Source organism: Saccopteryx bilineata, chromosome 5 (assembly GCF_036850765.1).
Source record: "Saccopteryx bilineata isolate mSacBil1 chromosome 5, mSacBil1_pri_phased_curated, whole genome shotgun sequence".
NCBI lineage: Eukaryota > Metazoa > Chordata > Mammalia > Chiroptera > Emballonuridae > Saccopteryx > Saccopteryx bilineata.
In genome coordinates, this window is record NC_089494.1 from 14,767,256 (window position 1) to 14,780,721 (window position 13,466).

Consider the following 13,466-nt stretch of genomic DNA (forward strand, 5'->3'; position numbering starts at 1 on the left):
GCACCACCTGGTGTCGCCCTGAGGCCCAGGCCACAGAAGGATAGAGCCCACTTAGTTCTAGTACTGCAGAAGAACTGAAGTCCATGCCAACCTCAGCCCCTTCAGATGTGGGCTCGCTGCCCTGCAGGGACCTCAGACCTCGACATGCGTCGGGTGCTCCGACCAACTCCTGTCTGTCCACCCCCTGTGGGCTGCGCGCAGGCGCACCCAGCTTCCGTCCTCGAGTTAGTGCGCGCCCCGGAGCTTCGCCACCCACATCTACAGAACAGGTGGAAAACCGTGCCCCAACTCAATACAACCCAACTGTGGCTGTCTGCGCAGTGTTGAGAGAGCAAGTAAAAACATTAATTCGCTTATGTTTGTTCTTAGGGATCTATACTGTGAGCGGTTCTTGCCGGAAGTTGTGCTAAGCCCTGACTTTGATTCACCTAATACAGAGGCAGAAAGTGCCTTCGGTTTCGCTCCATATCATCCTAACAAATGGCTGGCCGAACCTCCCATGGTTCTAAATGACAATGATTTGTTTTTCTTGAAAAAAAATGAAAGAGACTTTAACAACAACAGAGGATGCATGTTTTACCATGTGTTCTTACTATTTTTAAAACCAGAAATAATTCTCTATTTTTATAAAATGGTAAAAATATTTTTCTCCAAGGGAACGAAAAGACACGGGCATAACAACATGGCGCCTGATACCCGGACACACAACCAAATTCCCTTTTGATCTCAGTAACTAACCCATCTGAGAGGAATAACTGAAAATAAGGCTTAGTGGGCTGTTAATTTAAACTACAATGAGCTTTCTTTTCCATATTAAGTGAGGCAGTTTGAAGTAAGTTGTTTTAAAGTATTTTCAAAGAACTTGAGAAAACACAGCAAAAATGCTCTAGTCTAAAGCCAGAACACAGTTTTGCACGGTTTGCAGATAATTTAATATTTGAGAAGCTTTTTCAACATTCTCCAACTCAAACCGAAGCTAAAGCAATACTTAGGGGGAAAAAGAAGAACACGAGTAAGCAAATAAGATCTAGTATCTATACAATTCCACAGGTCAAACAATTTAGGAACAATAGAGCAGCATTTCAGCTAATTCCGGTTCAAAATAATGGAACTGCCATTCACTAATCTAACAACAAAACTTCTGGCTAATTTTCCTGATAACATGTTAGGGATCACTGCTCTATCCAGCAAAAGACTTAAAGTCAATTCTGGGTCTGTTGATGAATTCCGTGCCTCAGAGGAAGGGAGTCTCATTGTCACCCCGGTTCTGGCCCTTCCTGAGGCTGTTACTTGAGTCCCTTCATACTGCCTTCCAGGAGGGACCCAGTGCTCCCAAGATATCCCCCCCCCTTTCAGCTAGCTGCCACTGGTTTGCTCTTCAAACCAAGAGAACCTGAGACTGTACACCAAAAAATTGTTTCTGCAAATCATCAGTTAGGATGCTTTTCACTATGGGAAATACAAGACTAAAAAAAAATCAACTTGAGCAAAAAGGCACTTTCACCTTGAACGGTGAGCCTAAAGATGGCCCCAGGTACAGGATACTCAGCAGTCAGACCCCTGTGTTTGGTCCCCGTGTTTGCCAAGAACAGTGCTGATTTTTCCCAAGGGTCGGTTCTCCTGGGGTCCTCAAATGGCTGCTGCTCAGAGTTGGGACTGTGTCATCATTCCCACGCAGCAGGAGAGGGACCCTTCTCCAAGCAGGGACCAACCAGCATGATTAGATTTGGAAGCAGTCTCCTGGCAGTGGGGTGCGAACAGCTCTGAGACGTCAGAATTCGTTCAGCGTGGTGACTCCGTGGCGGAGGGGGCGTGGGAAGGAAGGAGCTAGGGGCAATGCCTGCATTTCCCACTTAGGCGTTTTGGTAGGCAGAGGCAAGGTGCCAGAGCTGGTTCGGCAGGACGTGTGGCAAGTGTGGGTCCCATGCCGCCCTGTGCTCCCCCGGAACTGCCCAGGGACCTGCTGGAGCCTGTCTGGAAGCTGTGACGTCACAGCAAATCATTCACCTCTAATAAAGAGTAATTTCTTAATGGGTGAGATAAGCTCTCCACGAGCTGCTCTTCCCGTTCGTGCACAGAGGGCTGTTTACACAAAGCAGGCACCTCCTGAATGACTCACGTGCTGTGGGCACCCTGGCTGGGTGTGATTAGTAGACTTGTCGATGTGGGCACGGTGGGCGCCTACACAGCAGCGTCTCCGCCTCCCAACTCTTGTTCTATTCAGGAACGCACCCGTGCCCCACCCTAAAGGCCAATTAGCCTAATAAGTGGCGCTCAACCATGGCTTCCCAGTAAAGTCAACTGACGAGCTTTGAAAAAAACGCCACTGCCTAGGAGGGCCCTCTTCTATACATTATTGTGGTAAAAAAAAAAAAAAACACATAACAACACTGGCCATCTTAACCACTTTAAAGTGTACAGTTCAGTGGCATTGAGTACATTCACACTGTTGTGCAACCATCACCACCATATCCTTTCAGAACTTTTTCATCTGCCCAAACCCTATAATCGTTAAACAACACCCCCCCTCAGCCCCAGGCGACCACCATTCTCTTCCTGTCGCTTTGAATGTGACTACTCTAAGGATCTCCTGGAAGTGGGATCAGATCATATCTGTTCTCTTGTGACTGCTTAGCTCACTGAGCATTACGTCTTCAAGGCTGGTCCATGTGGCAGCATGTGCCTGACCTTCCTTCCTTTCTGAGGCCGGATCATGTTCCATTGCATGGCTATACCACTTGCTGTTTATCCCGTCATCTGTCAATGGGTTGATTCCATCTTTTCATTATTGGGAATAATGCCGCTGCTATGAACATGGATGTCCAAATAGCCTCTGATTTTTTTTTTTTTAAAGCTTCCCATGAGGCTTGAATATGCAGCAAAGGTTGAGAACCACTAGCACAGGGCAGTCCCCGGAGAGTGTGAGAGGCCCCAGGGAGAGGCATGCCCCTTAGTTAGCTCAATCCAGCTGTTTCATCTATAGTACTTGTCATCATCTCTAGTAGTCACACCTTGCACATCTGTCTCCATTGACAAACTCAAAGGCTCGGGAGGCCTGGCATCTGGGAGGAGGTTACTAAAGTTACCGCTGAATAAAGAAGACTACCAACCCACCATGGAATTTGATCCTACTATTAAAACCAATTGTTCCCTGCTGCCTGCTGCTACTAAACTGAGGCACCACTGGACCCTGGGCCATGCCTCTGGCCCTGACTGGGGCCTGGGCCTGAGTCAGGGTCTAAAATCTCCTTGATATCAAATGATGTGTGTGAAGGAAGCCCCTAGCACAGACAGTGGGACAGGACGGTGGTGGGAGGGGTAGTTGCTACGGCCCCTTGTCTGGTTTCTTCCAGGCAGAGGGTCCAAAGAGAGTAGCTGTACCCCTCCTTTGTGTCTGAATGAGATGCCCGAATGGCCTTCCCCACAAATATCTGCTTCCCCAGCCCCACAACCCACTGTAAAGGGAAAAGAAAGTCGTGTCCCTGTGTTTTTGCTGAGGCGGGTTTTCCGTGCCCTCTGTTCACGCCACATTCTTGTGTTTACTTTGGTCTTCATTTCAACCTGAGTTTCCAAGTTCATTTTTAATTCGAGCCTATGGCAGTTAAGATGCAGACCCCGATAAAAGAAATACCAAAACACCCGAGAAAGCTCTGCTTCACTCCATATTTAGGTCAGTGGATGAGCTCGGAGAGAACCTCTTCAAAGGGGAAGCAGCTGACGGAGGCTGGCCTCCTCCCCTTTGTCTTAGAGGCCAGCGAACACACGGGGCCCTGGGACAGGGACAGCAGGCACGTGCCTTGGGAAGTGGAAGAGTGAGCTTGGCCCCTAATTACTTCTGTAGCATTTTCAAGATCTGGGAGCTGGGGCCAGGATGAGGGTGGGGCACAGAGGCTGGGTCATGCGGGGTCAGTGCCAGTCTTTATTTGAAAGGCGGATGTTTTCTTCACTGTGGATATTTTTTGCATTAACTTTGCTTTTCTGAAGTACCACACTCAAACCATTTATGTTGATTCCCTGCTTGGCGTCCCTTCGATTTGGTGACCCTGTGCCTCACGTGACCCTGTCCCTCTGCTTCCTCCCCGCCTCCCTCTGAGCCAGGACGTGCAGTTTTAAGAGGGAGGTCTAGACTTGCTCTCGTTCTCACACAGCATCAGCCCCCTTTCTCTGGGCTGACTTCCTCCCAGCTCTCTGCCTCTGCTCACTGGGACAAACTCTCCCGCTCGGTCTGTCCACCCTGCTGCTCTGCCCCCTTTCTTGGGGTAGCCGCCACTAGGGCACCAGGAAGGAACAAGAGGGCCATGAAGCGTGGCCCTTCCGTGGGGTCTTTTGCTAATGCAATTTTTGAGCTTTAGATGGAGAGAAACACAATTAAGAAGGGCCTGTTCCTTTCTCAAGAAATCCTTCTTGCACCAATTACGATGCTAAATAGTGCCCGTGGTGAGTCATGGCCAGCCTTAGGCTGTGGAACTTCCAGGCAGCTGGCCATACACCAGGAAGTAGAATTCTATGTAATTTTAACTGTGCTAAGTGTGGCAGCCCAGGAGAAAATTCCTAATATTGTAAAAGGGTGGACAGATCTTTAAATGCAGATAACTCTGTTTGAGCAATAACCCAAACAGCTAAATATATTTATTACTAAGAATTAAATAGGAAAGAAGACCATAACAACTCAGGCCTTATGAAAACTATTGTACTACGTGGGCTGAAAAAAATTTATTATTATTTTTTTTGTATTTTTCTGAAGTTAGAAGTTGGGAGGCAGTCAGACAGACTCCCACATGCGCTGGACCGGGATCCACCCAGCATGCTCACCAGGGGGCAATGCTCTGCCCATCTGGGGTGTCGCTCCATTGTGGCTGGAGCCATTCTAGCACCTGAGGCAGAGGCCATGGAGTCGTCCTCAGTGCCCAGGCCAACTTTGCTCCAATGGAGCCTTGGCTGCGGGAGGGGAAGAGAGAGATAGAGAGGAAGGAGAGGGGGAGGAGTGGAGAAGCAGATGGGCGCTTCTCCTGTGTGCCCTGGCTGGGAATCGAACCTGGGACTCCCACACACTGGACTGAAGCTCTACCGCTGAGCCAACTGGCCAAGGCCAAGAATTTTTTAAGAAGGCCCCGATGGCCCTGGCTGGGTGGGTCAGTGCATAGAGGATTATCATGGCACACCGGGGGTTCAATCCCCAGTCAAGACACAGATGAGAAGCAACTAATAAGTGTACAACTAAATATATAGAACAACTAAGCGGAACAACGAGTTGATGGTTCTCTCTTTCTCTTCCTTCCTTTCTCCCTTCCTCTCTCTCTCCCTTTCTCTCTCTCCCTTTTCCTCTCTCTCTGCCCCAAATCGATGAATTTTCTTTTTAAATAGAAGGTCCAGATGGCCCTACATTGAATATATAAATAAATGTGTGTATCTCTGCACCCCCACCACCTCCAGCCTAGAACAGTAAGGAGGAAGTGAGCCATGATTCTGGGCTCTTCTGACCTAGTGAGACCCTTACCCTGCAAGGGCAGATGAGACCCCTGAAGTTCTGGCTGATTTCTGGGAGGATCCAAGTGGGGAACGGCATTCACACACCATGTCTTTGCCCCTGGGTGTGTGTTCTGCACCGCTTGCTTCACCAAGCAGTAAACCAACATGAAAATAAGTGACCCAAGTCCCTGTCACTGTTCCAGCCAATCTTCAAAGCCACAAGAATCTAGCCCAGCCCATCCTCCTTGATATTATCTCAATAAATCATTACTGTTATTATGAATGTGCCATAAAAACAATAATTACCTAACTCACTGGCCTGCTGGGAAATGTAATTACATAGGCAGATAGCTGCTTTATGAAAACATCGTGTGAAGAACAGCCTGACACACCAGCCACACTGCTGCGCAGACAGTCACCCCAGGACCCAGCTGCCATCTTACCAGGACTGTGTGCATCCCGGTGTACAGCCTGCTGAGGCACACCAGCGCGGAGAACACCACCGCCATCGTCAGCCCCAACGCGAAGGGATACTGCGGGAAGAAGAGGACACACGGGTGTTAGCGCATGCGCACCCGCAGAGGCAGGGCCACAGGAGGGATCAGGACTGCTGAGCCTCTCTGACTGACAAGTCTCACCCTCGCACGCCCTCGACCAGCCACCTGATGATCTGAAACCTGTGGAAATGGGAAACTGAGGAACGAGAGGGGGAGGTGCCTAGAAATGTAGTTCTGGAAGGAAGTTTCACAGCATAAGATGTAATGCAACTTGAACTTGGCTTTCAGACCGACGTCCACAGCTATTGGGCTGGCTGTTTCAGGGGAGCAGATAATGACTTATTTCTACCTACTCTTAGAGTAAAACACACAAAGTAGATGGTGTTGGGCAAGGGGCAAGCTAGATGGACAGTGACAGGTCCTGGAAGTTCAGTCACCTGCTTCAACACTCACTGTGGTGATCAAGTTTGGTGACAATGGGCCTGTGCTAAGAATGGGCACATTTAGGTAGAGATGTCAAGGCAGAAGTCCAGACTTGACTAAATCTCAACACTTGTTGGTGGAAGAGCAGCCACGGGAATCTGGATAATGCTGAATCATATAGAAAACATACGAAAAATCTGCCCGTCAAATAGGCAGAGAGATAGAACTCCCGTGCTTCAGGGACTGACGTCTGTATTCTTTCATGGAGAAGGGTAAAGACAACAGAGAACTGTCTCTATTACACAGAGCACTTTGTAGTCATAGTCTCATTTAATTTTCACCCAACCCTCGGAGGTAGGTTCTATAATTAGTCACATTCTACAAATGAGGAAATCCTTAATCAGAATAAGTAACATTAAACTTTAGCATTAAATTTTAGCCCCCAGAGGCTTCCTCATCAATCAACACATTTGATCCTCAAAACAGGAGCCAGGGCTCAGAGAGGCACAATGACTTTCCCAGGGTCACACAGCCGGAGATAACAGAATCAGAACCGGAAGCCACACCTTCGGAGGCCAAGTTCAACATGTCCTTTCCAATGTAACATGTGAGTACAGTAAGTAAAAAAAAAAAAAAAAGGCTGTAGTTCCTTTTTTTTGTTGTTGTTATTGTTTTTGTAGGTCTTTTCTTAAGACATCATTAACTAGGTATCACTTTCTCATCAAAAGTACGCTAAAAATTAATGAGTTAATGCATTCTGAAATTAGAGTCTGGGCCATAGGCTCAGCACATATTTATAAAAACAAGTCCATATTTAGTGCTATTTAGGAGCAATAATTCAAATTGCTAAATATAGTTATCATTAAAATTAGGGGCCCTGGCCAAGCGGCTCAGTGCATAAAACGTAGTCCCGTTCAATCTCCCCGGTCAGGGCACATAGAAGGAGCAGTCAACAAGTACGCAACGAGATGGAACAACTACGGGGAAGAACGAGTTGATGCTTCTCTCTCTCTCCGTCCCCTCCCCTCTCAAATCAATGGAAAAAATTAAGTCGGAAAGAAGACCGTAACAGCTCAGGCCTTCTGAAAACTGCTGCATCATGTGAGCTGAAAAGAATTCTATAAAAAAAAAAGGCCCGGTTGGCCTTGCAACGAGTGTATAAATAAATAGTGGTGGCGGTTGTTCCCCTGCGTCGGCCTCTACTCGCTGGTTTTTTCCAAAGTGGCATCAGCGTGTTCACAGGCCTCTGTGGATGCTGAGAGCGCCCGACGGGGGCTGATGCTGGGCCTTCTATGCACTTCCGGGCAGACGTCTCTGGGCGCCACACAGCTGAGCAGTCTGCATTAAATTAACCCAGACAGTTCTGGGGCGCGCAGATACTTTTTGATCCTGGCACAACAGTGAAGCAAGGTACCACACAAGACTATACCTGGTTAGAGACATTCCTTATATCCGTCCCTTTCCCACTGAGGAAACCGAGGTCCAAACCCAGATGACCGGGTAGATGGCAGCCCCAGTAAAGCCAGGACCCAACACGAATCTTGTCCTCTTCCAGCCCCAGCAGGCTGACCCCCCCATTTCTGTATAACCTGGAGTGCAGAATGTCCCGGGTATCCTGCGTGTCGGGGCAGGGAGCAAAAATGCTGCTGTTTATGAATAAGAACGCTAGATTTAATGAAATCTAAGTTTTCTCACAGGGCAAAGGTGAAATTATGAAAACTAATTATGAAATTAAACACAAATTGGAGCAAGAGTTCTGAGACCAGCAAAACAAATCCTCACGGCTGTGATAATACAACTTTCAGAAGGTCGGGATAACCAGCAGCTCAGCAGATAGTGAATTCCTTCTATTCTCAGCATTGATTCATCTCCTGGAATTTAGACAGTTTCCTGGAAAGCATGGAGTCACAACCAGGGGCAGAGGCATCCTTGGGGAATAATTTGGGGCACAGACTCTTCTGTCCCAGACCTGGGAAGTCCAGCAGGAGGATGTCGTGGGCTCATCACTTATGAGGATCACGAAGGCCATGTGTCCGTCACTCACAGGATGAGAGCCCCGATTCGAGCACTGCCCCATCAGGCAGTCCAGGGGACAAACGCTTTCTGAAGCGGGGAGACGACATGCCCTGGCTCCCGGACAGCCCACCATGCCAGTGTTGTTATTCATGATGTCCACTTTCATTCTCAGGCAAAACCTGGCTTGCATACTAAATTATAGAGGCCCTTTGCTTATGAAGAAATTGTCATCGACAGCTCAATAGGTTTTTATCCCCCGCCGGTGTCACTTCCTAAACCTCCAGGTCCCCTAACGCAGCTTGCAAAGACAGTTCTCAAGCCTCTCTCTGCTCTCTCATTGTACGGGAGGCCCACCCAGGAGGGGGAGAGGTCAGGCGCCTTACCTGGTACCGGTCCATAGTGGAGATGAGGAGGGTGAAGGAAATGGCGGTGGCCGCCATGGCGTGGGTAGACGGCATCCCGTACTCAGCGATCATTCTCTTCTCCAGAATCACCACGGGAGGGGAGGAGGGGCGGGGCCACTTCAAGATATCCTTGGCCACCTGGCCAATATACATCACCAGCTGCAAAACCAAAGGGCCAAGTCTAACCAAAGACGTAAAATTCATAAACCCCTACATGTCATGAATTTGTTTCGGGTTTCCCTGTGTTGGCTGAAATCCCCTTCCTTTTAGCCCCCCCCCCCCCCCCCAGCTATTGGAAAAGCCTTGCAGAGGGGTCCTGAATCACTGAAGAGAGAAACAGGCATTCTGGATGCCACAGAACAACCAAGACATGACAATAACTCACTTTATTTTAGTCGGACGCTTAGCAAACATTTATACAGTTCCTATGTGTGCCAAGCGCTGTTCTCAGAGCTGTACGAATGCTAACTTACTCCAATAACATCTGTAAAGTGCAGACCAACTTTACAGATGAGTAAACCATTGTATGTGATCAGTAAATGGTGGGTTTGAATCCACAGAGTTTGGCTTTGAAATCTGTGCCTTAAACAGCCACAGAGTAGTACCTATCCAGACACAGGACGGTCCTGGATGAAAGACCATCTAATACTCAATGCAGACGGCCATTGGTTTCAAGGTTTCACCAGCAGAGTGACTGTTCTATGGGACTTCTAGCTGAAAAGTTTTTCAGTGCTACTGTTATTCCCATTATATGTAGGCAACAAACACATTGGACTTAACTGCATTCAAACCTGACGAGGCAGTGATGCAGTGGATAAAGGATTGGATTGGGATACGGAGGACCTAGTTTGGAAACCCAGAGGTCACCGGCTTGAGTGCGGGCTCATCGGCTTGAGTACAGGGTTACTGGCTTGAGTGTGGGATCATAGACATGGCCCATGGTCTCGCTTGAGCTCAAAGATCGCTGGTTTAAAGCCCAAGGTCATTGGCTTGAGTCCAAGGTCACTGGCTTGAGCAAAGGGTCACTTGCTCTGCTGTAGTCCCCCAGTCAAGGCACATATGAGAAAGCAATCAATGAACAACTAAGGTGCTGCAATGAAGAATTGATGCTTCTGAACTCTCTCCCTACCTATCTGTCTGTCCCAATCTGTCCCCTTCTCTCTCTGTCTCTGTCACACAAAAAGAAATAAAAAACTTTATTCAATAAGCAGAAGCATCAGTATAATAAGTGATATGGTATTTTCAGCCTTAAAATAGAGACAACTCAATCTGGAGTTTTTTCAAATGACTTTTGCATGATACCGTTAATGAAGAAATTTCCTCTCCCTTTTCGTGGTTTTTCTGAAAGCAGAGATAGGAATCAAAATTTGATTTCTATACCCTCCAGAAAGGATTAGGTCTGCTAAAAACAGATTAATTTTGTCCAAGAGTTTTACAAGATGGCAATTTCACGACCTGTTATAAAAGAGGAGGAGCAAACCATTTATATCAGACTCCGCATTTCCACTCAGGTGTGGTCAGAGGGCAGCCAGGCTCCGCACCGCACAGGTGCTATTTTAAAGTGCAGATCCCAGCCCCCAGCCCCGACCCACTGAATTAGAATCCCATTTTCACAGGACTCCTAGGTGAGTCGTGTGACCATGAGAATTTGAGAAGCCTTGCTTTACATGGGATTCTTGCACTGGTCGCTTCGTCATGGGCTTTAATCATAAACTTTCTTATCCTACCATGACCGTAGTGATCTCACAAGGGCTTTGTTCAGCTCCTGATGGATGGGGTTACCTAGCTTTGGAACAAAACCCACTCTGGGAAGACCATTTCAGAACAATTCTGATGAGTCAACCAGATCGCCTTAGGGTTTCCCACATTCTGGTGCTTTCTTTTAGCTCGTTTGAGTGCCAGTTAATTGTGAGCATTATTCCAGCGTGGCCAGCAGCCCCCAGAAGGCCCTGCTCCTGTGTCTTGCTCCTCGGCCACATTGCTCTGGGCTAGAAACCAAGAACCACTGTCTGTGCACAGCAGGCCACATTCACAAGCCCTAAAGCCTCAGGGACAATCACTCCAAATTCCAGAGCTGTGGCTTCTAATCGGACTTTGAAACTTAACCTCTTTACCATCCCCTTATTACCGGAATCCACTGTCCTGGAAACCAGCTCAGTCTTTTATGTTTCTGCCTCCCTCCTGTGAACCTGGAAAAACTACATCAGACTGACTATTGTTTGGGGAGTTGGAAAAACTTGCAGATACTGTTGTCCAGCAAGGATTTCTCAGAAGCTCTCTTCCCCACTCACTCACATGCACAAAGTACGACAGACATAGTGAGGAACGCTAGCTGGTTCAGAGATACTCTAAAACCCTGGAGGAAAGGAAACCTTCACATCACAAAGTGAAGACGGACCGGGCAACCCTCCTTTGGACAAAATTTAACAGCCTTGACGTTCATGAGTCCCTTTGACTTCATTTCTGGGTCGCCTTCTGTGTTTGAAGGATGTTTTTAAGAATTAGGGCAGCTGTTCATTCCACTTAAAAATATTGCCATAGCAGCATGACCTGTGGTGGCGCAGTGGAGAAGGCGTTGACCTAGATAAAATGCTGAGGTCACTGGTTTGAATCCCCGAGCTTGCCTGGTCAAGGCACTTACAAAAAGCAACTATAATGAGTTGATGCTTCCCACTCCTCCATCTCCCCTTTTCTCTCTCTAGAAATCAATAAATAAAAAATAAAAAATAAATTTTTAAACCTCTTAAAAAAATATTGCCATAGCTACACCTTGTTTCTGATCAATAAATTTCAAATAACTACTGTTATGACAGCTCTCTTTAAACAAACAAACCAGAAAAAGCCCTCTTTTTCAAGTTGTACAGAAAGAGTACCACTTACGGGGCGGGGGGGGGGGGGTTCCTGTCTCAGCCATCACACTCATTACAACAGACCTATGAAGTGCCAAGCTCTGTATTAGGTCCTTATCCTTGAGTGGGGAAAACAGTCACATAAACAGAGGATCTCATTGTAATGCAAATCTGCTTTGAGAGAAATTACCCACACAATTCTATGGGTATGGCTGTAGGCAGAGACAGACTTCGGTTCAACCTCGAGGACCAGGAGCGCTTGGGCTGAATGTTAAAGGGAGACGGTTTAACTGAGATGACCAATGGGTAGAGAGGCGCCTCGCTGGCCAGAACAGCATAGCAGAGGCTTGCAGAGCGGTGCCGGGTGGTATTTAATGGGAGCTTCTAGGAGGTTAGGACCAGCAGAGTTTAAACTGTGAGGCACACCACTTCGCCTCTATTAGAATGGCCAAGATAAAAGGGACCAACTAGTCAGGGTGTTGGGGAGACGGGGAGCCCCCGGAAGTTCCTTACCCCACTGGAAGACATGCAAGACGGTACAGCCACTTCGGAAAAGAGCTTGACAGTTTCTCAAAATGTGAAACATACACTTCCCATAGGATTCTGCTCTGCCACTCCTGGGAATTTACCCACGAAGAATGAAAGCATAAGTCACACAAAGATTTGTACATAAACACTCGTGGCAGCTCCTCTGTAATAGCCCCAAACTGGAAACATCCCAACTTCCATCGGCATGTGACCAGATAAACAATCTGTGGTATAATCATACAGTTGCATACTTCTCAACGATAACAACAAAATAAACAACTGACACCATACCCAGCACGAATGAATCTTAAAATAATTATGGTGAATTTCTGAAGAAGCCAGATCCAAACGAACAAAGACAGTACCTACTACATATTTTCATTTCCAAAACATTCTTCACTTGATTTTAGCCAAAAGGCCGAGAAGCGATCTGTAACATTCTTGAGAGTGCAGATGACATTACAGAACAGAAAGCAGCTCAGGGGTTGCCAAGGAGGAGGGAAAGATATTACAAATGAGGAAACTTCTGGGAGTGACGGAGATTTATCTTAACTATAGTGATTTCAAGGGTATGTACATATGTGGAAATGTGCCAAGCTCTACATTTTAAATGTGTAAATGTTGTGACTACACTAAGAATTATTGGATTGTATACTTTTTAATTAAATTTATTGGGATGACACTGATCAATAGGGTAATAAAGGCTTTTTTCAATTGTATACTTTAAATGAATGAAGTGTGTAGTATGTGAACTGTACCTCAATAAAGCTGTTAAGTCTGTGCAGTTTATTGCACGTCCATCACACCTCAAATAGTGGTTGTCTAAGTCATAGATAGGCGGCTTGTCAACAACAGGAACCTGTTTCTCACAGTTCTGGAGGACAGGAAGTCCACGGTCAAGGTACCAGCGAGGAACTGCTTCCTGGGTCACAGATGGATGGCCATCTTCTCTCAGGACTTAAAACATGAGCTTTCAAGCCATGAAAAGACATGGAGGAAATTTAAATGCATATTGCTAAGTGAAAGAAGCCAATCCAAAAAGCCTACATACTGTGTGATTTCATCTATATGATATTTGGGGGAAGGAAAAAGGATGGAGACCGTAAAAAGATCAGCGACTGTCAGGGGTAAGGGGGAGGGAGGCTAGCTGGCACACAGAGGATTGAACAGGTGAAGCTACTCTGCATGGCACTATAATCGTGGACACGTGTCATTATACATTTGTCCACCCCACGGCACGCATAGCAGTGAGCTCAAATGTAAACGACGGACGCTGGGTG

General features: G+C 47.1%; 1 protein-coding gene across 1 annotated transcript in view; it reads right to left on the bottom strand.

The window, feature by feature from the left end:
* The window catches only part of SGPP2 (sphingosine-1-phosphate phosphatase 2), a 104,864-nt gene that overhangs the window by 24,606 nt on the left and 66,792 nt on the right, over positions 1-13,466 (bottom strand). Inside the window, exons 3-4 of the mRNA XM_066281042.1 lie at positions 8,789-8,968; positions 5,913-6,002 (exon numbers count right to left, since the gene is read on the bottom strand). Of these exons, the coding sequence (XP_066137139.1) occupies positions 5,913-6,002; positions 8,789-8,968 (270 nt within the window). The remainder of the gene's footprint in view (positions 1-5,912; positions 6,003-8,788; positions 8,969-13,466) is intronic.